Source organism: Balaenoptera musculus, chromosome 6, assembly GCF_009873245.2.
Source record: "Balaenoptera musculus isolate JJ_BM4_2016_0621 chromosome 6, mBalMus1.pri.v3, whole genome shotgun sequence".
Taxonomy (NCBI): Eukaryota; Metazoa; Chordata; class Mammalia; order Artiodactyla; family Balaenopteridae; genus Balaenoptera; species Balaenoptera musculus.
Genome location: NC_045790.1, coordinates 94,974,723 through 95,001,930, shown reverse-complemented (window position 1 = coordinate 95,001,930; position 27,208 = coordinate 94,974,723). Strand labels below are relative to the sequence as shown.

Here is a 27,208-nt window from a genome sequence, read left to right as displayed (position 1 = left end):
AACAACTTTTTTCTTCAAAGTTTAGTTGATCTCACCTGCAAAGTCATCTGGACCTGGGTTGGTAGTGGGGGATAGGGATGTCGTTGTCTATTACTTCACTATCTTTTTTTTTAATTTTTATTTATGTATTTATGGCTGTGTTAGGTCTCCGTTTCTGTGTGAGGGCTTTCTCTAGTTGCAGCAAGTGGGGGCCACTCTTCATCACGGTGCGCGGACCTCTCACTATTGTGGCCTCTCCTGTTGCGGAGCACAGGCTCCAGACCCGCAGGCTCAGTAATTGTGGCTCACGGGCCTAGTTGCTCCACGGCATGTGGGATCTTCCCAGACCAGGGCTTGAACCCGTGTCCCCTGCATTAGCAGGCAGATTCTCAACCACTGCGCCCCCAGGGAAGCCCTACTTCACTATCTTTAATTCTTATGGTCAATTCAGGTTTTTTATTCCTCTCACAGTAATTTTAGGATTTGGATTTGCTCTTTTGCTTTATTTTTTTTCTTTTTTGAGTTAATAATTAACTCATATATTTTAAAATCTGTTTTCTCATAAATGTATTTACAACTATAAACTTATCTTAAAGTACTAAAGCTGGATCCCACAAGTTTTAGATTTGTGTTTTCATTTTTATTATATCTAAGTATTTTTATATTTTACTTATGATTCTTTAAAAATTTCCTTTATTTATTTATTTATTTTTGAAGTATAGTTGAGTTACAATGTTGTGTTAGTTTCTGGTATACAGCAAAGTGATTCAGTTACATATATATGTTTATTTATATATATGTATATATATTCTCTTTTTCAGATTCTTTTCCATTATAGTTTATTACAGATACTGAATATAGTTCCCTGTGCTCTACAGTAGGGCCTTTTGTTTATCTGTTTTATATATAGTAATTTGTATCTGCCAATCCCAAACTCCTAATTTATGCCTCCCTCCTCTTTCCCCTTTGGTAACCATAAGTTTGTTTTCTATGTCTGTGAGTCTGTTTCTGTTTCTTAAATTAGTTCATTTGTATCATTTTTTAGATTCCACATGTAAGTGATATCATATGATATTTGTCTTTTTCTGACTTCGTTTTAGTATGATAATCCCTAGGTCCATCCATGTTACTGCAAATGGCATTATTTCATTCTTTTTTATGGTTGAGTAATATTCCTATGTGTATATATCACAACTTCTTTATCCATTCATCTGTGATGGACATTTAGGTTGCTTCCACATCTTGGCTCTTGTAAATAGTGTTGCTAGGAACATTGGGGTGCATGTATCTTTTCGAAGTTTCCTTTTTAACTCCAGAATTATTTAGTGGCTTTAAAAGTTTAGTTCCCAAACATTAGCCACTCTTTTTAATTTTGTTTCTAATTTTATTGCAGAGAACATAGTATGTTCAGTATATTCCTTTGGAACATATTGAGACTTCTTTTATGAACTAATATGGGAGTTGGCAAACTATGGCCCAAGGGCTAAATAGGGCTCACTGCCATCTGTTTTTATACATCCTGCAATCTAAAATGGTCTTTATACTTCTAAATGCTTGAAAGAAATCCAACGATTAATACTTTGTAACAGATGAAAAATAGATGAGATTCAAATCTCAGTGTCTGTAATTAAAGTTTTATCGGAACACAGCCATGCTCATTCATTTTCACATTGTCTGTGACTGCTTTTGTGAGTTATGACAGAGACTGTATGGCCCACCAAGTTTAAAATCCCTTACTATTTGGCCCTTTACGTATAAAGTTTGCCAACCTGATACAATGTCTGTTTTTATAAATGTTTATTCTTAGCTGGATGTCTGGTTCTGCATTCAGTGTATCTATTAGTTCAAGTTATTGATTGTATTTTTTTTTTCTGGTCATATTTTTTATGTTTGGTCTATTACTTTCTAAGAGAAATGTATTAAAATTTCAATTCAACTGTTGATTTATCTTTTTCCCTGACATTTCATCAAGGTTTTTCTCTCATTATTTTGGTTCCTGAAATCCACATATCCCTTCAGCTTCTACAGCTCCTCCATGGTTGATTTTGGAGATGGGAGTTAGCAATTCATGTTAGCTTCAGGCTTCAGACCAACCTATTTATTACTTAGTACAGGAAGTACAAAGGACGGTGGTAGCTTCAGGCTTCAGACCAACTCATTCTAGTTTCAGGCTTCAGACCCACCTATTTATTACCTAGTACAGTGAGTACAAAGGACTATCACCTAGATATGTTATTGTGAAATTTTAGAGTTCCACCGATGAAGAGATGATTCAGAAAGCTTCCGGGGAGGTGGGGGCAGAAAACAAGTCAACTTCAAAGAAATGAATGTCAGACTGGCATCTTACCAGCCCTACTATATGCTAGATGAAAATGGTGAATCTTTTCCTAATTTTCTTAGGAAAAAAAATTTTTAACCCAGAATTCTTTGCTATCAAATGATTAATTATGAGGATAGAATTTTCTGACATGCATGGACCCAGAAAGTTTTCCTTGGTGTTTACCATCATTTAGGTAGTTGTTTAAGGTTGTACTCCAGCAAAATAATAATGTGAACTAAGGACAAGGAAGACAGAAGTTCAGGAAAAAGTTGAGCCAACCCAGATGAAAAGTGAAAAGAAGACTTAAGTTAATAGCTGTTCAGAAGTCCTAGAGAGCAGTCATTCTAGATTGAAGCAGGAGAAAAGAGGGTTTTAGGAGGGAGATCTTAGGAAGAAAAATGAGGACTACATAGAATGAGTGGTGCCATGAAGAGTTTGGGGAAAATATGATGATATAATAAAGGATAATAGTGTGAGGAAAATAAAGACAGTTTAAAAATGTCACGGAAAGCAAAAATGAATGAATGAATAAATAAAAATGTCTAATTATGAACCAAATTAGAATGTAGCATGATGTTAAGAAATTGGTAGAGTATAATAAAGAATCCATTTGATCTTGATTCTAAGAATAGTCTTTTTCAAGTGGTTCTAAGGTTGTGACATTAGATGCATAGAGTAAAAAGTGAAGTGTTCCAGGATTATGTTTCCTCGAACAATATTTATATTGTAATAAAAGTGTAAATGCTGTGTATTGATTTTCAACTTTGAGTCAACCTTTGGACAGGACAGGAATGGACAAAGCCCAGAATGCTATTGTTGCAGGGCAGAATGTAACAAGCATACCAATAAAAGTAAAAATGAAGCTGGCAGAGGGAGGGAGGGAGGGAGGGAGGGAGGGAACAGATTACTAGCCCCAAAAGCTCTCTTTTGGAGAATCAAGAGGTAATGTCAAATTGACAAAACAAGCAGTAAAGATACACGTGTAGTATTTAAAGTTCAAAGATACTTACACAAGAATTAAAATTAAGAGCATATATTTCAAACATTGAGAGAACAGAAAAAGGAATTATAAGAGGTAAACTAAGTTTTCATATTAGAGGTCAGCCAGTTTATTTTTAAAGTTGATAACTTAAAAGTAGTGGTATAAGCATATTATCTAATGTTGTGGTGGCAACCATTAGAATAAGAACTGTTTAAAGATTCTGTTTGGGTGGAGAGATTTGCTTTTATCATATAGACTATTTTGTAAAATTTGTTACAGTACACGTATTTGATAAAAATAAAAATTAAATTCATGAATAAAAGTTAAAAGGACAGAAGTAATTCACCAAAAAATAAATTCAACTGTGTGTATAGGGAGATCTCTCATTCACATTGTTGTCCCCCTTCTTGTGTTTTCCCCAAAGATAACAATTTTATTAGTTTTTTCTTTACCCTTCTAGTACCTTTTTAATGCAAATACAGGCAACTGTACATATTTTTTCTTCCTCTTCTAATATAAAAGACAGCATATTTCTATGCACTGTTCTGCACTTTTTTTTCTCCAAAACATAGGAAATCTTCATTCAAGAGAGGACTCCTGTGAGTCCTGAGGAGTTGTGAGTTGTATAGCAGTTCTGGTGAAAGAAGAAATAGCCACATCCATAACTAGTCATAGATTTCAAGATCTCTCTTAATTATTGATAGGATAAGTAGGCAGAACATCAACATTCTGTTCACCAGTACTGCTTTTGCCTCCCTCTCCCAGATTAAAAAAATGCATTTTATCCCTATCCTGCTGGGTATCAGTATATAAGAGGTCATTTTAAAAGGAGACTTTGCATATCTATTATAATATTAGACTAATTTTACAGAAGAAAAAAACCTGTGGTGTTAACTGTAACATGATACCTTAGGTCAAACCTAATACCCTAGTGACAGGGGCTGGATTCAAACAAAGGTTTGTTTCCAAAACCAATGCTCTGTTTTTTACCCCTTGGTGTCAGTTGGTTTTAGGAAAACTAATATTCCAGATAGTATTTGGTTAATAAGCTCCATTATTTTTGGACGTTGGTTTGTTCTGGGATAAAAATAGTATACCACTGTGTTAGAGATGGAAGCATAGCTTACAGTCTGCTAAAGCAGTGAAATATACTTGTAGTTTCACTAAGGTGAAGAGGAGATTGGAGTACAACCCTGTTTTGTTTTGTTTATTAATTAATTAATTAATTTTAGGCTGGGTTGGGTCTTTGTTGCTGCGCACGGGCTTTCTCTAGATGCGGTGAGTGGGGGTTACTCTTCATTGCAGTGCACGGGCTTCTCATTGCAGTGGCTTCTATTGTTGCGGAGCACGGGCTCTAGGCGCGCAGGCTTCAGTAGCTGTGGCACGCAGGCTCAGTAGGTGTGGCTCGTGGGCTCTAGAGCGCAGACTCAGTAGTTGTGGCTCACAGGCTTAGTTGCTCCGCGGCATGTGGGATCTTCCCGGACCAGGGCTCGAACCCGGGTCCCCTGCATTGGCAGGCGGATTCTTAACCACTGCGCCACCAGGGAAGTCCCACAACACTGTTTTTGTGATGCGTTGGAATTCCATCCATTGAGACTCATAGCCATTCAGTCTGCTCTTTCTCAACTAAAGTAACATGAAAACTAGCCTATGTTCATACAGTGTGGCTATTATAAAATTCAGAGGTGCCTTCAGATCATTAAATGGTGCAAGAAGGAATTTTAAATTAAAAAAATTTTTAAACATTTTTGCAATGATAAATATGTTCCGTAGAATTGACCAAAAATTCCCATGAAATATATTTGATTGAAAGACCCAGGTATGGAGCTTAAAACAAATGTTGGCAAAATTTTTAAAGTTCATTTTTCTTTCAAAATGAAAATAGCCCATTTCCCTTTGATTAATTAATGTTTAAATGCGACAAGTGTAAAGGAGAAGGTAAAAGCTAGAAATAATAATTCCTGCTAAAATTTAGGTGAGTTTGCTTTTAGACCTTTTCATATATGCTCACAGTATATGTGCATATTTATTATTAATTTGCTTTACAAAAATGGAAACATAATACATGTTATAACTAATTTATATGGCTTTCAAAATGAACAATATCTTGTGAGTTTATATCAGGTTGATAAGTCTGGTCCTTTATCATTTTAGTAACCGTCTAGTATTTCATTGCATGGATCTGTTGTAACTCATGTAACTAATCTCTTATTATGAACATAGTGGTGGTTTAATATTTTAGTAGTTTAGTATAGCAGTTAAAAGCATGGACTCTGAAATTGGCCTGCCTGGGTTTGAATCCTGACCCCAACTCTTTATTTGTAGTGTAATTTATATAAGCTACTTAACTCATTTATGCCTTATTTTTCTCATTCACAAAATGTTAATAGGCTTTACAACTCTGTGTTATGAGAATCTAAAAAATTGTTAGGATTTGTTTATGAATGTGTGAGAAGAGGGAAGTTTCAATGATAGGCTTAATAAAAAAATTTGTAAGTTTATATGTGTTTCAGAAAATAGGCGTCAATATAATATTAGGGCAGTAAGTTATTAAGTATGACAACTAACCAAAACCCAGACCTTGTCATTTTTATGGGACATAGCTATACTTTCCAGAATTCAGGTGATCACAGGACATCTTTGTTAGAAATAACATTTATTTATAAGCAGTTTTATGACCAGAATTGTGTCTTTTTCTGCAACTGTATTGGAAGAGGATGTTTTATCCTTGTCTTACAGAGATTTTTTTCACAAGCAGTTCAATAGTGCCTGTGGTTTCAAAGTTAAACACTAATATTCCATTAGTTACAACCTTGAGGGGAAAAAAGAGAGTTGAAAGAGGTTTAGAACTTAAAATGTGGAAAGGAAAAGGATAGAACTAGTATTTTTAATGAATGAGGTATGAGATGTAATATTTTGAACCAACACTGATCACCATAATATTGCTCAGTGCTTAGCATTTTATGACCATTTGATAGTTCATTGATTCTAAGGCCCCCCCTTTTTTTTTCCATATTAACATTTCTGACATCAGGGTGCATCTTAGTGTTGATAATGTACTACAGTTTGGTTGACAGCACTTTTTCTTTCTGGATATTAGATAAAATTATGGAGTCTTACACTTGAAGCCTTCTTAGATTACATGAAATATGTTTGATAAAGCACATAGAACAGTCCTGGCACATATTAAGCAGTCAGTATTAGCTATCTTTGTATTTGTTTATTTTGTTCTTGTAAAGGATGATTACATGTACATATCTTCACGTACAGTTCTAATATAAAATGTCTAGATGTGGAATAAATGAATCAAAGGATTGGCATAAGATATTGAGAGGAAATTTGTTTATTAGACTGGAGAGCAACAGGTATGTCAGGTGAAAAATAAACCAGACCTAGATTTTAATTGTACCACCTACCCTCTCTGACCTACGTCGAATAATATAACCTCTGATTCTTTGAGGGATAATAATACCTACTTTGCAGAGTTGTGAGAATTGGAGAATACGTATAGTAAAATCTTTAAAATATCTGTTCACTGACTATAGGACAGAATATTTTACATTTAGGCCTATTTGGGATATCCAGGACATCTTTGACTTCTTTTTCTCTCACTCCATGTCTAATTATTAGCAAACCTTTCTAAGTGTATTCATAATTCAACCACTCTCCCCAGTAACACTCCCTTTGCCCCTCATCTGGATTATCACCTTAACTTCCTACTGGAGTCTCTGCATCTTTCTCTGCTTCATTACAAACTATTCTCAACACTGCAGCCAGAGTGATCGGTTAAAAAAGTAAATCAGGGCTTCCCTGGTGGCACAGTGGTTAAGAATCTGCCTGCTAATGCAGGGGGCCCGGGTTCGAGCCCTGGTCTGGGAAGATCCCATATGCCGCGGAGCAACTAAGCCCGTGCGCCACAACTACTGAGCCCGTGTGCTGCAACTACTGAAGCCTGCGTGCCTAGGGCCTGTGCTCCGCAACAAGATAAGCCACAGCAATGAGAAGCCCGCGCACTGCAACAAAGAGTAGCCCCTGCTCTCCACAACTAGAGATAGCCTGCGCGCAGCAATGAAGACCCAACCCAGCCAAAAATAAATAAATAAGATAAATTTTAAAAAAGTAAATCAGATCATGTCACTCCTTTGTTCACAACTCTTTGTCCCTCGTTTCACTCAGTAACATTTTTTAGAATGGCTTTCAAGGCACCACATGCTATGACATACCCTCCTTGTCTCTTTAGTTTTCTTCTCTCCTTGCTCACACTCTTCCAGTCACAGTTGGCCTCGTCACTGTTTTCTAGAACATGCAAGGCATTCTATCTCAGTTTCCTCGGCCTACAACATTCTTCCCTCAGATACCTATATAGCTTGCTCCTTACCTCCTTAAGACTACACTTAAATGTCACTTGCTCTTAAATCGTTCCTTGACCACTCTACTTAAAAATCGCAGTTCTCCTCTTTACCCCTCGTTGCTCCTTATCCTGCTTTTTAAAAAGCATTATGACTTTAAAACATACTACACAATTTTCTTAAATTGATTGTTATGTGTTTCCTTCTGCAAGATTGTAAACTCCACACGATAAGGGCAGGAATTTTTGTCTGTTCACTGGGATTTTCCCCAGTGCTTAAAGACCCTGGCATATAGTTTGGTGCTCAGTAAATATTTGTTGGATCTGTTGAGTGAATGAATATTGCTAAAACACTTTTACATATTGAAGTCAATGTGTATGATCTATGCCTATATAGTAGGAACTAAATAAATATTCAAATGAATGGCATTTTGATTAGACGTCATGAATTAGAAGGCTGTTGGAGGAATAATTTTGCTAGTCATTAAAAAAAGTGTTACTATTTATTGCTAAGATGTTCATATAAAATGAAGACAATAAAAACCATTTTATTGAAACTGTGTCATAAATGTGATTGTAAACATTGTCACAGCTGTATATTTGAAGAATTTACCCCATCTTTACCACCTTGTTTATTCTCATTGTCTTAAAATCTCAACAGTGGCAGCTTTGGAAAGGAAAATGTCACAAACAAACAATTTGGTAACTATTCTTTTTTTAGGGTAACTGTTCTCACTCACTTAGTAGATGAGAGTGTTGATGGGGCCACAGAGTTTGTGGGGATATGATCTCCAAGTCATATGTGAGGCTTTGGGGTTTGGGTGTGTTTAGAGCAATAGGAGCTGTGAAGGTGAATGTTAACAAAAACCTAAATGTTAAAAAAAAAAAACTTGGAGTTATCACGTACTGCCTCACAATTACTCTGAAACCCTTACTGAATATTCAGTTTATTCCCTTGTGTTTATAATTATTACTCTTTTTTAAGCAAAAAAGTTTTGAACACAGATTCCACTTCATTATTAGCTCCTGTAGAGGGGGATATAAAGGTGAGTCATCAGCAAGTGTATATAGTATGGTGAGACTCTACATAATAATATGTTTTTCTGTTTATGGAAAAACATAGTAACAGAGCAGGATCAACGTGAGTTTTCTGTTCTGTGAAGTGTTTACAAAGGGTCACTAGACCTTTTGCTAGAAATTTTACAGAGGGAGCTACCTTACCTTTAAGGTAGGACTTGAATATTAATTTCAGTATTTAAGATTCTTTTATTTAAAAAAAAAAAGATCTGGAAAATTGTGAAGTTTTTTTTGATAGCTCCTTTTTTATGGTCATAGTATCTTGATAGACTAAAACAAATGATGTCTTATTCTTGAATTTCATGTGCATTTTAGGTATGGTCTCAAGTTTAACCATGAGTTAATGGTTTATTTTCAGACTCTTCCTTACATGTTATTTTACTGGCTGTTTCTCAGTTGTGTGGATTGCCTTTTATTGTATTAATAATCTCACTTTAATGCTAAATAAAACCACTTCCCATCAAATTTGATAATAAAACACTTTATTTGTGCTGCTTAATTACAGTATTCTTTTGCTTTGTTGGCCCAGTGTATTTAATTATTCTTTAGCAGGAGAGAGCTTCAGTAATTGATACTTGAGGCAGTGAAGCTGACTGGTGTATTGACTTAGCCAGAGAGCTAACAAGTCCACAGAACAACTGTTGCACTTATGTAAATTTACTGTGTGTTTCTAAGGAGACTGTTGATCCAGTATTGTTCATGCTCCACCCCCACCCCATGATGTCTTCATGATTTGGTTTGTTAAAGCTTTTTTGTTTAATGTTAATTTGTTTACCTGTGGTACAGAGTCTTTTTTTCTTTCACTTTTTAACAATTTCCTTCTGTTGATCATCTATAGTCACTCATCCAAATGAGCTTCCCATCATTTATTTTTGAGTCTTCATTCTGCTTATCTTCCATCTATCTCTTAAACTATAATCTCTTATCATAGCCGTTAGACCTTTTGAGAGTGAGGTGGAATAAAATATGCCCCTTTGGCATGTTGATTATTTTGAATTAAAGATACTTAATAAACAGCCAGGGACTTCCCTGGTGGTCCAGTGGCTAAGACTCCCAATGCAGGGGGCCCGGCTTCAATCCCTGGTCAGGGAACTAGATCCCACATGCCGCAACTAAAAGATCCTGCATGCCTGCAAGTAAAAGATCGTGCATGCCGCAACTAAAGATCCCAACGTGCCGCAACTAAGACCCGGCGCAGCCAAATAAATATATAAATAAATAAATATTTTTAAAAAAAAAGAGGAAAGAAACAGCTGGTGCAAGAAGGACACTGACCCTCCTTGGTCCCCCTGAAAGCAGGAAATAAATCTCTCATGTGAAAGTATCCTCCTTACACTAGGAGAGTAGAAGGCATCCTTATCACCAGAGATAGGAAATTCAAGGCAGAGAGGGGTGACTAAACAAACTTTGTTACTTCTTTATTAATTTGCTACCCCAAGCCCCAGACCCTTTGTTTTGTCAAATCTTCACAAATAATTGTTTCTTTGTCTAAAAGGTATAAAAACTGCATGCTTTTGTCACTTCTTGGAGTCTCATATCTTTATGAGCTCCTGTATATATGAAATTAAATTTTGTTTTTCTCCTGTTATTCTGTCTCATGTCAGCTTAATTATTAGACCAGCCAAAGAACCTAAAAGGGAAGAAGGCAAAAGTTTTCCTCCCCTACTAGACAGATACTCAGTTTTACCTAGGTCTGCATTGCTTTTCCTTGACTCTAATGGAAAATTACTTTTCACACACTTAGGATATAACTATTAAGCATAATTTTCAGAAATACTTTTTGTTTTATATTGAAGTAGTCTGTAATTTATAGGCAGTGTTGTGTTTTCAGGAGAAAGAATTTATGTCTAGGAAAGAAAAGTTTTGTTTTTTTTTTAAAGAAGGGAATCTTTAAAGTAACAGAACTGATTGTGTTTTTCTCACTTTTTACAAAGCTTACAAAGTAATATGACTCTTGGGATTTGAACTTTATAATATTTAAAAACCTTTATTTTCTGTAATTTGAAAATGAATCCTTGGGGAAGAAAAGCTTAGCCAGTAAATTTTGATTATCAGAATATTTTTTTTATGACTGCATTTTCAAATGTAAGCTCTTTTTTCTCTTTCATTTATCATATCCTGAAATTATTAGGGTCAAAAAGTTACCAGTTTTTTTAAAGTATCATAATTATTTGAGATGTGTGTTGTTTATTCTGTATGTTAAATGGTAAACCCCATCTCTGATATGAAACAATTTCCAGATGTGAAACTTTTGGATCAAATATTTTAATTTTTCTTATTGCGTAATAAGGCAATAAAAATAAAAATAGGCATTCTTGCACTTCACTGGATACTATAGGGTTTGCGTTATTCATGCATTATTTTAGGCATATTCTTTTTGAAAGCTCTTCCTGTTACTATTGAAAGATCTAGTAGAATTATCAGACTTAAATGATTTTATTTTGAAGACTCTAATGTTAACCATTTCCTTATTATAATAGTTTATATTTTGTGTGGAAACATTGAATGTGACAGTTAAGATGTTGCATTAATTTACTTAGTATGCCATATAAATTTAAGTTAGTTTTTCCAGTTTTTCTATGTTTGACTATTTGATCATATTTTTAGACTAAATTTTTCTTTTACAGTTAGAAATCCAAATGGTGATTTAGAGGTGAAGAATAAAGTTTTAAAAAAAATCTGTTAAATGAATAGTTTTATTATATTTGCTCTACTGATTCATCATTTTTCCATGAGAGGAATTAGGCCAACTGCGAAGTTAGGGAACACAGTCCACGAAAGACTCCCCTCACTTCTGACAGAATTTGTAAGTTCTGGGGGTTTCCAAAACCACCCTCTGGTCCCATAATTTGCTAGAAGAACTTACAGAACTCACTGAAAGCTTTTGTACTCTTCATTACTGGTTATTACAGGGAAAGGATATAGATTTGAATCAGCCAAGGGAAGGAACACATAGGGCAGAAGTCTGGGGAAGTATCAAACACAGAGCTTCCTTTGTCTTCTCCCTATGGTGTCAGGACACATTACTTTCCCAGCACCAGTGTGTGACAGTACTCATGGAGTCAAACCGGGATGCTTCCCGTGCTTTGGTGATTACATTTTTATTGAGGGGCTCCTTTATGTAAGCATACTTGATTGCTCTTGAGGCTGATCTTAGTTAAGTCTCCTCCAGCCCCTCCAGGCGTGTGGTCCACCCTGACTCTAAGACTGTCTGGTGACCCAAAGCCCCTCGAGTTAAAAAAAAAAAAAGACACTTTCTCAGGCATGACCTTACAGGGGTTTAGAGATTACCTCCCAGAAGGAGAGGGCAAAAGCCAGACCTCTCTTTGAACAGGGTTAAATTCTTTACTTCTACAGACTGTGAGCCAAACTCTGAGTAGTATTAAAATGTCCAGAGCTAGAGTCATGTGCCAACTCTAACAATATTTGAAAGACCTCTATAGAAGTAAAAATGCTTCTTATTAGTCACTTGTAGTGTAGTAGGAACTTGAAGTTACAGTATACTGTTAAGCAGAAATTTGAGATTTCTTGCAGTTTTACCATCTTTTACCTTCACTCAAAAAGAAAAAAATTGGGCTTCCCTGGTGGCGCAGTGGTTGAGAATCTGCCTGCCAGTGCAGGGGACACGGGTTCGAGCCCTGGTTTGGGAAGATCCCACATGCCGCGGAGCAGCTGGGCCCGTGAGCCACAATTACTGAGCCTGCGCGTCTGGAGCCTGTGCTCCGCAGCAAGAGAGGCCGCGATAGTGAGAGGCCCGCGCACCGCGATGAAGAGTGGCCCCCACTTGCCGCAACTGGAGAAAGCCCTAGCGCAGAAACGAAGACCCAAAACAGCCATAAATAAATAAATAAATAAAATTTAAAAAAAAAGAAAAAAATTGTCTCTTTTACTTCTTAATATTTATTCTATGGATAGAATATAAAATATGGAAAATGCTATATTCTAAATTAATACAGCATAACTTATGGTATCAATAAATTACAAGTGATGCTAATATTTAGTAATAGGGGAATAGTTAGTATGCAATTATAGATTTTAAGAATCCATTAAAAATAATTGTGATGGAGACTGTAACAAGGTGACAAAAGCTTATCAAGGATTACAGAGAGGAACATAGATTCATATTATAACTTTGTACAGTGCATATTAAGATAAAACAGAACTATCAAAATGAAAAATGATCTAGCTAATTAACATCTACAGATCTTTTCCTGAGATAATTGGATAAGTATGCAAAGATGCTTAAATGAGGATGGTTATAGTGAAAAATTTGACCTCCTTTTTCTCTATAAACAAATATCATCAGTGTTCTGCAGGAAAAGTTCTAATGCCCACATGCTTTATTCTTCCTCATTCTCAAAGGTTAATCATAAATGGGACTTTATTAAATCTCCTTTGCAATCCTGTACATTTTGATTTTATTAAAATCCAGTCTTTTATCAATTCATCTGACAGAAGGAAATTTCCTTTTTGTTAGTATCAAAAAGTTTTTTTCTTTCTAAAACTTTAGAAAGTTTCCTTTATTGAAAGAATATCTTTCACATTTAGGAGATTGCTGTTCAATACTAATTACATTGCATACATATAACTATTGGCATATATAGCTTTTGAAGAGGATTGAGTAATGAATCATTAGTATTTATTTGCCACTGTTTAATGAGAGGTGTGTATATTAGAAATATTAATCCTCGGAGCAACCTATGAGTATGGGTACCATTATGACCCTCATTTTGCAGGTGAACAAAGTGAGCCTTAGAGAGGTTAAATAATATGTAGTATAATATAAAGGTAAGTTTGTGGAGCATTTTCAAACCTAGATCCGGTCTGCTCCAGAAGACTACATTTTAAACTGCTATACTATTACGCTTCTGTGTTCATTACAGCATCTGTTTATAGTAGTTCTCAGTTGGCTACACGTTAGAGCTTTGGAAATACAGGTGCTCAAACCTCAGCCCAGAGCTACTGATTAAGAATCTGTGGGGTAGGACCTGGTATATAGTATTTATTTTAAACTTGGATATGTGATTTTAGTCTATAGCCAAGGCAGAGAGCCATTATATTGTACCTGACACTATGCTATAGGGCATGGGGGAATATAATGAAGTATAAGGCACAATAATAGACCTCAAAGTAGCTGGGAAAAAACTGTGTACATATTTGACAAAATGTGTGATATTGATAGTTATATACATAGGAAGAATATATTATGTTAAGTGTACTAAAACCTAGAATCTTGCACATTTTAATGTTGAAAGACAATCAAAATTCAGTTCAATCTCTTCACTTTGGGGTTGAAAAATTTTCCAGATGTGGTATTAATTATCTCTGACCAGTAGGTAGGACTGGATATGTTGTGAAGAGACAGTGTTTGAGGCAGGAGAATAGCATAAAAAGTAGCAGAAATAAAGATGATGTATTTGGGGAAAATTACAAGACAGGAGTGTTATTGGGAGTAGGAGGTCCAGATTAGAAGGAGCTTTTAATCACCATCACAATACATTTAGACTTGATTCAATAAGCAACAAGGAATAATTTCACTTTAATAGTTGATTGGAGATTTATTTGTTAGGAAATTAGGTAACAGAGTTTATTGAATGAGATAGAAACAGAAAAAACCATGAGTAACTCATTTCTCCTCATATTGAAACTGAAATGGCATGTGTACATTAAGAAGACCACAACTTTTTGGATTCTTAGCTGGCAAGCCTTGTCTGGGGCAGACCTGTGTTAACAGTTTAACACCTTCTCTAGATGCCTTTTAAGTAATCTCGTGTAACTCCAAGAAAGTGCTTTCCTGAAAATTTGTTCTTTCCAGCTTTTTGATAATGAAATTATAGAGTAAGAGTTGGTTCCTCTCAGCAGGTAACTTCTTTGGAGGGTGGAAATATGTTTTGCACTTTTGGTTCTCTTATTCTCTCTTTGAAACATCTGACTTTTGTGACACTGTTTTATTCTTGTTTTTCACAGATCTGTCTTTTAACTCCTTTGGTAGAATTCTCATTTGTCTCTCCCTTGAGCTGTTGTATCGCTTTGTATTTTGTTTAGGAGAGGCTATAATATTTTCCTAAAAACTTTTTTCATTTTACAAAGAACCATTTACTCATAACATAAAGTTGTGTCATTTTTCTGTTATATGTTATCTTTTGATTCCTTCCTTTTCCTTATGTATAGATTCCCATAAAGAACTCCTGTGGTTGTTCTTTGAATGTTGCTTGTTTTTGAAGGGACACCTTCTGGACCACCATTGTATAGAAGGAGAGTGTGAGAGATGAGCTCTGAGAATGAGCTGTGGTAATTGACAGCTTGACCAGTCTTTTCTTATCCACTCTTGAGGGTTGAACACAGTGATGATGGTAATGACTATTCTAGGCTGGCAACAAGTCTTTCAAGTCAGTAGGAAGCCTCTGGCTCAGAATGATGTTATCTCTTCATAGTTGTGTTTTGTTTTATTTTTAACTTTTTATTTTGAAAAAATTAGAGATTCACAGCAAGCTGTAAAGGTACTACAGAGAGGTCTTGTGTACCTTTCACAGTTTCCCCCAATCGTTACCTCTTACATACTTACACTATCAAAATAAGGGCATTGGGTTCCTGTGCATTTCTTCTGTTTGTTTTGTTACTAAAACACTGTGCCAAGCCCTGAGAGGGTTGCATCCCCCCCCACCCCGGTGTGTAACACATCTTGTGTCTCTGTAGCCTCCAGCAACTCGTATCTTTTGAACAAATCCACTTTGGCATGGGGACAACTCAGAATGCAGTTGACAAAACTGACTCCGAAGCAGGCACTATTTGAGCACGCCCCTGTAGAATACTTGTTTGCAACTTGCTGACCTCCGCTGAAGCACGTGTGTGTGTGGGCATGTGCACGTGTGTATGTGGGCTGAGCCCTGGTGGGTCTAGAAACTCTACTCGCCTCGCAAAAGCCATTCGATCCTAGGAGAAGCCCCCACTGGCCAAACTACACAGATCTGGAGGGCCTTGGGTGGACCCCAGAGGCAGGCTCGCAGTTGGAAACCAGGCGCGCTGTCGTGCTGTTGCTGGGGTCCTGAGCGCTGCCGTTCACCCCAGAGCCGACGCGGCCTTCCAGGCAGGCACAGCCTGGCATTTGCCTCCCTGCTGCAGCCAGCTCCTGGGCTCTGCGGGATAGGCTCCGCGGCCACACGGCCACCTGCCTTCCCTGGCTCACTTTTCTACGCACAGAGGGGAGGCGTGTGCGGGCGTGAGGTGCGCCTCGGTTTATAATGTGGCTGCAGCGCCCTCACTTCCCGGCCTCAGGTGAGATGTTGATTTATTATTGCTGAGTAACTTCTCGTGATAGAAACCAAATTTCTTTTAATATATTGCATATGGATGTACATACTCATGCGAAATATATGTACTTCGAGGGGATCTATTTATGTTCCATTGGGGGTCATTCTTTCCTATGAGGAGTCGCACCCACTGCTTTGTGTGTTTGGTTAGATTCCTGGCACGTTTTGTTTCCTGTTGTTTAGTAAAGATGCTCTTTCTGGGGAAAAAAAACCAAAACAATAACAGGGTGGGATAGGGAGGGTGGGAGGGAGATGCAAGAGGGAAGAGATATGGGGATATATGTATATGTATAGCTGTTTCACTTTGTTATACAGCAGAAACTAATACCATTGTAAAGCAGTTATACTCCAATAAAGATGTTTAAAAAAATAATAATAAATAAAATTTAAAAAATTTATTTAAAGGAAACAACAACAAAAAATAAGGGCATTGACATTGATACAATGCCTGTGTATAGTTTTGTTTCATTTTATTGCATGTGTAGGTTCATGTAATTCTCACCACAGAACTAATCCATCACCGCAAAGATCTCCCTCATGGTACCCTTTTATAATCATACTATCTCTCCCAAGCTTCTCTGCCCCCTGGCAACTACTAGTCGGTTTTCCATCTTTATAATTTTGTTATTTTGAGAGAGTTATATAAATGAAATCATAGAACATGTGAGTTTTTGTGTTGAGCATGTGATCTTTTGAGATTGCTCTTTATGTTTAGTTTTTTAAGAAACCACTAAACTTTTCAGAGTGGCTGTACCATTTTACGTTCCTTTCAACAGTGTATGAGACATCCAGTTTCTTCCACATCCCTCACCTTCATTTGGCATTGTCACTATTTTTTATTTTAACTGTTCTGATAAGTATGTGGTGATGTCATGCTCTTAATTTTTATTTGAAGTGGTTTTGATTTGCATTTCCTTAGTGACTCACGATGTTGTGCATCTTTTCATGTGCTTATTGTCTGTATACTTTCTTGGAGAAATGTCTGTTCAGATCCTTTGCCTATTTTTAAATTGCATTATTTTGTCTTTTTATTATTGAGTTATAAGAGATTACGTTCTGGGTACCAGTCCCTCGTCAGATAATAGATTTGCAAATATTTTCTCCCATTTTCTGGCTTGTCTTTTCATTTTCTTGATGGTGTCCTTTGAAGTACAAAAGTTTTTATTTTTTATGAAGTTCAATTTATTTATTTTTATTAATCTATTTTTTTTCTTTTGTCACTTGTGCTTTTGTTACCAAGGAACCATTTCCTAACCCAAAGCCGCAAAGATTTACTTTTATGTTTCCTTTTAAGAGTTTTATAGTTTTACATTTATGTATACACCCTTCTTGAGTTAATTTTTGCATATGGTGTGAGAAAGGGGTCCAATTTTCATCTTTTGCAAGTAGGTACATAGTTTAGATATATAATTTAGTTTTGACTACTTTTTGAACTCTATATAAATGCAACAATGTAGTATGTATTATTTTGTGATGGGTTTCTTAATGTGAGATTTTTGTATGTTATTGTGTAGAGCAGTAGTTGATTCTCGTTGCTGTAAATCATTGAATGAATTTACAAAGATTTGTTCATTCTATAGTTGATGACATTTGATTGTTTCCAGTTTGGTTACTAGAAATAAGGCTGCTGAGAACATTCTCATATGTATAGGTGCACATAGCAGGCAATCTCTTGAGTGTATGCATAGGAATAGAATAAAAGAGATCCTAGGATATTTATATATTCAACTTTAGAATATTGAATCAATTGTACCAATTTACACTCCCACTAGCAACATATAACAGTTCTCTCACTTCACATTCTTATCAAAACTTGATATTGTCAGCCCTTTTAATCTGTTTATATTTCATTGTGGTTTTAATTTGCATTCCCCGATGACCATTGAGGTTGAGCATCTTTTCATACGTTTATTGGGTGTGGTATTAGTCATTTAGATATGGTTTAGAAAAACATTTCTTGTGTACTTACAAAGTTGGTGGCTATTATGGAACTATACAGTTGTGTTTTTATTCTGGGAATCAGGCTGAAAGAGCAGCTTCTATTTGGGATATGCTCCTCTTGTTTCAGAGGGGAAAAGGAAGAAAAACGGCAGAAACTAATTCTTTCAAAAGTTCTGCTTGGATTTAGGTCATGTAGGTCATGTCCATACATACTCCATAGGCCAAAGCATAGCACAAAACTGTGCTCAAGGTCAGTGGGTCAGGGAGGTATCCTCCACTCAGAGGCATTGCAAGTCACATGGCCATAGATGGGGATGAATGGTTCTTTCACAGGAAAAGAAGGACACAAATACTCTGGAACAGTAATAAAGTATACCACTTTACTTGTGAGGTGCCTGTTCAACTCTCTTGTCATTTTCTGTTACCTTGATTTTTTTCACATCAATTCCTAGTGGGGTACCCCCGCGCCAGCCTTTCTTCTTTTTCTTAGTAAGTTCTGGGTATACAATCTTTGTTGGTTATATGTACTGCAGTATTTTCTCCCATTCTATGACTTGCCTTTTTAATCTCCTAATGACGTCTTTTGTTAATAAAATTCTTTTTTTAAAAATTGAGATATAATTGATAAATAACATTATGTTTCAGATCTACAACATAATGATTCAATATTTGTATATATTGTAAATAAAAATTATAACTTCATTTTTGTGTAGTTTATCAGTTATTTTAAATAGTTGTGTTTCTTGTTTAAGAAATCTTTCCCTACCACAAGATTATGAAGATGCTTTTTTCTGTTATCTCCTAGAGTCTTTATTGTTTTGTCTTTTACGTTTCAATCTGCAGTCCACCTAGAATTAATATTTAGTTGACATTTTAACATACTCCTGCAAGTCTAGAAAAGAGCTCAAGTGATCTCTAAGTTTGTCCGTCCTTCCTTCCTTCCTTCCTTCCTTCCTTCCTTCCTTCCTTCCTTGCTGCGTTGGGTCTTTGTTGCTGCGTGCAGGCTTTCTCTAGTTGTGGTGAGCGGGGGCTACTCTTCGTTGTGGTGTAGTGGCTTCTCTTGTTGCGGAGCACGGGCTCTAGGCACACGGGCTTCAGTAGTTGTGGCGCACAGGCTTAGTTGCTCCTCAGCATGTGGGATCTTCCCGGACCAGGGATCGAACCCATGTCCCCTGCATTGGCAGGCGGATTCTTAACCACTTCGCTACCAGGGAAGTCCCTCTAAGTGGTTTCTAAGACCAAATTAATTCAATTTACATGTAGAAAATTGATACTTGATATTGACACTACACTCATATGTGTCGAAAATATATCTATTAGTAACACATAGTTTATCAAATTCCTCATATATAAAAACATGTTGGGCATGTTTAAATTTTTACTACATTTAAAACTGCAAAAATTCACCTTTCCGTATCCACTGGCAGGCAGCTATACAAAGTCTGTCTTTGTCTGCCAATATCTGTATTTCACATATTACCTGTATTTCACATATTCTCAGGAAGACCTTTGCTTTTAGTGAGGTCATAATCCAAGTCTTTCTGGAATTTGAGATTTTCAATTTTATTTCATCTCACGTGCTCACTTAGTTCCTTTCTCTTATTCCAAACTGTCTCTATAAACTTACGGGTGAAAGACCAAAGGGAGTAATTTCTGGATGTTTAATACAGGAATTGTTTAAATAATTGTATTTATATTATGCAAACACACTGGTGGTTTGCTTTTCTTCAGCAAAGGCTGAGGTTGTTCCCTGCAGGAGTGGTCCTTACTCCTAAACATTAAATATCTGTCGGAGCACTGTTGATGTTATAACTTTTGTAGGATAGTTTGGGGATTAGGTTTTATCATCTAGTAGACTGAAATATTTGTTCTTAAAAGTTGACCGAGCTTGGGAATTCTCTGGTGGTCCAGTGGTTAGGACTCCATGCTTCCACTGCGGGGGCCTGGGGTTTGACCCTGGATTGGGGAGCTAAGATGTTACAAGCCGCATGGCACCGCCAAAAAAAAATTGACCGAGAGCTGAACAAACTACCATTTGAAATAGGTTGTTTTTAAATTTATACACGGTGTTTATTGTACTTCCTAGGTATAAACGTTTTAATCTTGGTAAAAGACCTTATGGTTTTACAATGAAAAGGCTAGACTGACTTGTCTTTCAGCTTTGACAGTTCAACTCTGGAATTGGTCAAAACTCTTACCTGAAAAAAAGTCTAAATTACTTAAACAGTAGTTGTTTAAGAAATAGTACACATTAAAGATCATTTTAAGGATTAATGAATGAAAAAATCACTTACTTAAAGGATTTGACCAATATTGAAATAAATTGCATCTTTGTGTTCAACTTTTAAAAATACACATCTATGAAAAAGTCAGGGAGTGCTACACAAATTATTTGCACGCAAATACTTAAAAATATACTACAGGACTTACCTGGTGACTCAGTGGTTAAGAATCCACCTGCCAATGCAGGGGACATGAGTTCGAGCCCTAGTCTGGGAAGATCCCACATGCTGTGGAGCAGCTAAGCCCGTGCATCACAACCACTGAGCCTGTGCTCTAGAGCCCATGAGCCACAACTACTGAAGCCCGTGCCTAGAGCCCATGCTCCGCAACAAGAGAAGCCACCACAGTGAGAAGCCTGCGCACTGAAGTGAAGAGTAGTCCCCACACCGCAACTAGAGGAAGCCCACGCGCAGCAGCGAAGGCCCAACGCAGCCAAAAAAAAAAAGTCATCAGTCCTTTATAAAAATATATATATACTACAAAACTTAACATACTTAATATACCAAAATGTATTTAAAATATACTAAATATCCTTAAAAATATACTACAAAAACAATGTCAGGATTCAACCCCTAAATATGGTTTTGATACTTCAGTTGTAACATCTCGGAGAATTGAGTTTGATTCAAAAGGGTTGTGGGATTATGCCCCCAATTATGTGATGGCAGTTCTCTTTTTTATAACTAACAGTCATGTGGATGTTCAATAATTTTTGTTTACTATTAAGTTCACTTCCAACCTTTAGATTTTATGATTCTTGAGGACTTCCCCTTAAGTGCCTTGATATTCAGATTAAGTAATATTAGCTTTTAATATTTTTAGTAGTAAATGTGGACCATTATCCAAGACTTGTTTTATTAACAGAATATTGCTCTTGCTTTTCAGCGGGGATCTGATGAGCTTCTTTCTTCCGATGTCGTTAACGGACCTTTTACCATGAACAATTCCACTCGTTCTGCAGGTGTGTATGGTGAGTTTTCATTTTTTCAAAATCTGAGATGTTGTCTTTCTCTGGGTTTCAAAAATTTTTTTTTCACAATGTTCTTATTTTGCTCATCTTATAAACATGCAGTGCTATTATTTATAACAAAAACTAAAATTTGTGGCAGTGAAGTTCATATAGATGAAATTACTAGTTACAGCACTCTTAAATTTTAAGCATTAATTTGGATTTGATTAGATAATTCCTTTTTTGACTGACATTCTTTGTTACATAGTTGTGATAAAATTATCAGTAAGTTGGTGATCTAGAACTATTGAGTAAAAGAGCTAGATTTAAAAACTTGTGTTGAATGATGATGGATTTAGAGTAGAAGTATTAAAACTATAAGTTCACATGATTTTAAAAATAAATGTTCTTGAAATTTAAGGACTGTAAAATGAATTGGAGGAGTGCAGTACTTGAGAGAGAGTGAGCAGTTAGGAGGCTATTGCTGTATAGGAAATCCTGGTAAGGGGGGAGAATTTGTACTATAGCAGTAGTAGTTGTGATGGAGAGAATTAGAGAACTTAACAGAAGGTGAAATAATTGATGGTAATTGGTGATTAATCGAATGTTTGAATAAGGAATTCCATTGATGATTTGTAGGTTTAGAATTAGATAATTGGATAGCTGAATTGTGGTGCCTTCATTTATATTAGAAAGTACAGGAAGAACAGGGTTGGACAATATGGCAGGTTCAGTTTTTTTTGGCCACATGGCATGTGGGATCTTAGTTCCCCGACCAGGGATCGAACCCGCACCCCCTGCATTGGAAGCACAGAGTCTTAACCACTGGACCGCCAGGGAAGTCCTCAGATTTTTATATATTGATTTGAGGTTCCTCTGGGGATATCCAGATGGAAGTGTGAGATAGGTAGTGGGTTCCGGTCTCAACATCATAAAGAGAAATTTGGAAGTCAATATCATATACACTTAACAACTGAAGCCATGAGAGTGGAGAGTCTCAGAAAAGGTGAGATTTTTATCCAGATGTTTTGGTGTTATAGGGAGTTAGGGAATGAGTAGACCTCACTTTCCAGACCCTGAGTTACATGATGTTTGGGAGAGTGAACAGCCTTTATGTGAAGACCCTATAAGAGAAGTGAACCAGGAGGTTCAGTTAAGACAAAAGATGTAAAGAAAATCCAGTGAAGAGACTAAGAATGTTTGGGAATTGGTCAGCCATGGTACATTGCTCTAGAAGACTAAATGGAAGGATTTTATAGTCAGGACAGCAGCAGGGGGTTTGTTCATGTGGAAGTGTGACCAGGGTACTTAGAGCAGGAGATTAAAGCGGCTTTCTCAAAATTGACCTGGCGTCAGAATCACCCGGAGGGCTTGTTAAAGCACAGTTGCAGAGTCCATCCTCAGAATTTCTAATTCAGTAGATCTGGAGCGGGTCCTGAGAATTTGCATTTCCACAAGTTCGCAGGTAATGATGATGCTGCCATTTGAGGAACCACACTTTAAGAGAACCTGCTGAATGAAGGAAATGCTAGAAATCTGAAGTTCCTAAATCTGATTATCCTCTTGATCTGGTAGGCTTTTAAGAAAATTTCGGCCCTTACTCCTAGAGTTAACAGTACATCTAGGGTGGGACCCATGTGTTTGTTCTTTTTTTATAAATTTATTTATTTTTTAATTTATTTTTGGGTGCATTGGGTCTTCGTTGCTGTGCGTGGGTTTCTCTAGTTGCAGCGAGCGGGGTTAGTTGCGGTGCACGGGCTTCTCATTGTGGTGGCCTCTCCTGCTGCAGAGTACGGGCTCTAGACACGTGGGCTTCAGCAGTTGTGGCACTCAGGCTCAGTAGTTGTAGCTCACGGGCTCCAGAGCGCAGGCTCAGTAGTTGTGGCGCACGGGCTTAGTTGCTCCGCAGCGTGTGGGATCTTCCTGGATCAGGGCTCGAACCCGTGTCCCGTGCATTGGCAGGAGGATTCTTAACCACTGTGCCACCAGGGAAGCCCTTGTTCTTATTTTTAAAACTGAGGTCAGTTTGTTTGGTCATGTTTACAAACTACTGGGATGGATGACCAGAAAGACTGACATCCTGGTTGATTGATTACTTAGGAAAAGAAGTATGAGCTGTGAGTTTAGCTGGCATCAGTAGTCTGCTGTGTTTTGCTTTTATGTTTTCAATTTCTTCTTGTATCCCATTCATTCTAGGTTCAGTGTTTTTCTTCTTAAAGCACATCCTCTTTAGTAACTATTTCAGCAAAACTCTATAAATGGTAACCTCTTAGACTGACTAAAAATGTCTTTTTTGATATTACTATTGAGTGGTAGTTAGCTATTTAGAATTCCAGGTTGACAGTTATTTTCTCTCAGTACTTTGAAGGTACTGTTTTATTATTCTTTTGGCATCTGTTGTTGAGAAGTCTTTTGTCAGTCTAGCTTATTATTTTGTAGATAGTATTAGTTCTCTGTAGTTGTTTTAACATTTTTCTCTTTAATTTTGTTCTGTGGTTTCTCTAGCTGTGTCTAGGTGTGGATCACTAGTTCTCAACCCTGGATGTTCACTAAAATAGCTTGGGAAGCTTTGAAGAAAATACAGATAACTTGACCTACTCCACACCGATTCCAAAATTACAGGAGGGGGAAGGGGGACCTAGGCACTGTTTTTAATTTGTTTCTAAAGTTTCTTAGGTGATACATGTAAGGTGCAGCCAGGGTTGAAGACCATTGCTGCAGACTTACTTTCATTTATTCTGTCTAGGAGTGACCCTACTTTCCAAAGAATTGTTTCCTTTTGGAACTCTAGTTAGACATGTATAGGACCACCTCATTTAGTCCTGCAATTGTTTTAACCTCTTACATTTACTGTCACCTTTTTCTCATTAAGGTCCTGTATTTTGGATAATTTCCTTGAAATGGTTTTCTGATTCACTCATTATTTGTTCAGCTTTGTCTAATATGCTGTTTAATCCTTCTATTGAGTAATTGATTTCAAGGCATATATTTTTCATTTTTCTCTGTTTTGATTCATTTTTAAAGATCTAGTTTTGTTGTTATTTAGAAAAACGGTATCGTGTTCTTTTCTTATGGTTTCTATTGCTTTTTTCCCCTAATTTTTTAATTATTTAAAACAAAATTTTTATAGTCTCAGATTTTACAATTATGGAGTTCTTGGGGGTGCTAATATTACTGGGTTTTGTGTCTGCTAGTATTTGCTTATGGTATATTATTTTTCCTTGATTCATAATTTTTGGTTGTGAGGTAATCTTTAGCTGAATTATTTTTTTCTTCTGTGAGAATCTTCAGGGAAGTTTTGTGTTTGCTCTGCTAGACTTGCTAGGGTATCACCAGCACGTAACATGTCCTAATGTACATGTTAATTTATTGCTTTGGGGATTCCTACCAGAAGGGAAGAGAGAATTAAAGATCCAGACATTTACATTCAAATCCATGAACAGAGATAAGACTTCCTTGTTAAATACCTGTGATACGTGGAAAATTTCTAATTTTAGTTTGCCTTTTATGAGGGGATGGCCTGCTGAAGGGTTTGCCTGTTGATACCTAAAAACTTTTCTTTTTTTAGGTCACCTATACATTAAAAATACTTCTGTAATATTTGATTCAGTATTTGCAATTCTCTAAAAGCTTCAAAAACTAAAGATTTTGGTACTCCATTCCTTGACTTCTTTGAATAAATATTTCTAATTGATTTTAAACAAATTGTGTCAGAAAGTTTTTAGGGTTCATTTATAAACAAGTTAAATCCCTTTGTAAGTTACTTAAGTAGTTCTTCAAAGACACAAATAATTTAAAAAATCACATTGATAATGCATAGCTAAAAGAAAGCCATGTATTGTGTTGAAAGATCTTTTTTGTATTCAGTATAGTCTTCATCACAAAATTTTTGTAGTTCAGTTAATCTAAATGTGGATTTTAAAATATTTGTAAAATTTGACGACTATAATTTTTCTTTCTATCTGTAGAATATTGCTTGTTTGGTAACAAGTTATGTGTGCACCAAATCGATTGCAGATACATGTCTACTTCATGGGACTGTCAGAACACTGTTTTTGCCATGACATCTTGCTGCACCAAAATTTATATTTGTATTATTACCCCAAAGAAGTTTTATTTTTAGCTGAGTTTTTTAAACTGAATTTCCATTAGTGTCACACATTTCACTTTTGATAGAATGACTTCCCAAAAACTTTCCTTTTATTCCATTGAAAGTATTTAATATTATACCATTATTGGGTAATAACTGATTTTCTAATGTTAGCAGATGATGATAAAACTGATATAATTTAACTGTTTGCAAAGTTCTGTTAGTGGTGTCAACATATTAACACCTGACACTTTATTGTTTACACATGGAGAAGAAACTTTGCAAATTAATTCAGAATTACAGATTTATGGATTTACTATAAGATATAAAATGGAATGATTATAAACAGAATTGTATTTCATGTGCAACTGGCCTGTAATTCCCACATTTTCCACAGACTGGCAGCCTGGCAGCCAAATGAATAGCATAGGTAGCAGGTTGAATACTGATGGAAGGAGTTAGGAGCTATCCTTAGCTACTTGTGTCCCACTGCATTTCTTCTCCTTTTTTAAAAATTTTTTTAAAGTTTTAAAAAATTTTTAAAAATTTCTTTTCAAATTGTTTTCTTTTTTTTTTTTTTCTTTGGCTATGTTGGGTCTTTGTTGCTGCATGCGGGTTTCCTCTAGCTGTGGCAAGCAGAGGCTACTCTTCATTGCGGTGTGTGGGCTTCTCATTGCAGGGGCTTCTCTTGTTGCAGAGCACGGGCTCTAGGCACACAAGCTTCAGTAATTGCAGCATGCGGGCTCAGTAGTTGCCGCGCACGGGCTTTAGGGCATGTGGGCTTCAGTAGTTGTGGCGCGCGGGCTCAGTAGTTGTGGCCTGCGGGCTCTAGAGTGCAGGCCCAGTAGTTGTGGCTCATGGGCTTAGCTGCTCTGCGGCATGTGGGATCTTCCCAGACTAGGGCTCAAACCCATGTCCCCTGCATTGGCAGGCAGATTCTTAACCACTGTGCCACCAGGGAAGTCCCCACTGCCACTGCATTTCTTTTCTTTTTTCTTCCTTCCTTCCTTCCTTCCTTCCTCCCTCCCTCCCTCCCTCCCTCCCTCCCTCCCTCCCTCCCTCCCTCCCTTCCTCCCTTCCTCCCTTCCTCCCTCCCTCCCTCCCTCCCTCCCTCCCTTCTTCCCTTCTTTCCTTTTTAAATCAAAGACTCTGTGTGTTGTCTGTGAAAAAGTCATGAAGAGATTCCGTCTCACTGGTTAACATTGGTTAATATTCAGATTTAATCACTGTACATGTGGTTTATAAACTACTAGAGGAGGCCATGGCAAAAACTGGAAGTTAAAAAAATCAATTGGATCTACTAAGCCTATTCTAGCTTATTTCAATGCAACTGTTAATAATTTTTTTTCAAAAGAGAAGATGTTAAACTGTACAGGTTGCTAGAACAATGATGCCAAATTGTGACTGTCCCAGGCAAACTGGTCGTTCTGCTTAGATATTAATATTCCTTAAGAATGTCTCTTAGCCTATAATGGACATATGAACTTTAAATTATTTTGTGTAGTTCTAAAACAGCCCCTCATTCCCCATTCTTTCCCCACAAGATCTTAGGGATTCTGAAATGTTGATCTTTTTGTATAATTATTTTTCCATCTGGGAATATGGCATGTGAGTCCATGGTTTTAGGTCTTATTTTATATCCTTTGGTAACTATGAAAATGTTTTATACTTTTCTACATAAATCATATGCTTTTCCTCCTAAATTTAATCTTAGGAATTATGGCAGAGGTTGTTTGTTGGGTACCCCAATACTTTCTATTTTCTTTAGCAACAGAGCTCTAATTTTTATCTGGGCACATTGCCACCCAGATTAAATGACTGCTTTTCCAGTCTTCCTTATAGCTAGGTGTGGTCATGTGATTTTAAGTGCTGTCTAACGAGATGTAAGTGGAAGTGTTACTTCTGGGGCATCTCTGCATGTTTTTTTCC

General features: G+C 36.6%; 1 protein-coding gene across 6 annotated transcripts in view; it reads left to right on the top strand.

Annotated features, from left to right (window-relative positions):
* PTBP3 (polypyrimidine tract binding protein 3) overlaps positions 1–27,208 on the top strand; it is a 96,935-nt gene that overhangs the window by 11,279 nt on the left and 58,448 nt on the right. For 2 of the 6 annotated variants that reach the window (XM_036854636.1, XM_036854633.1), the window contains one exon: positions 21,126–21,210. In XM_036854636.1, coding sequence (XP_036710531.1) covers positions 21,177–21,210 — 34 coding nt within the window. In that variant the 5' untranslated portion in view covers positions 21,126–21,176. Of the gene's footprint in view, positions 1–21,124; positions 21,211–27,208 lie in introns of those variants that run through there. The other 4 variants (XM_036854635.1, XM_036854634.1, XM_036854637.1 and 1 more) reach the window with 3 other exon arrangements.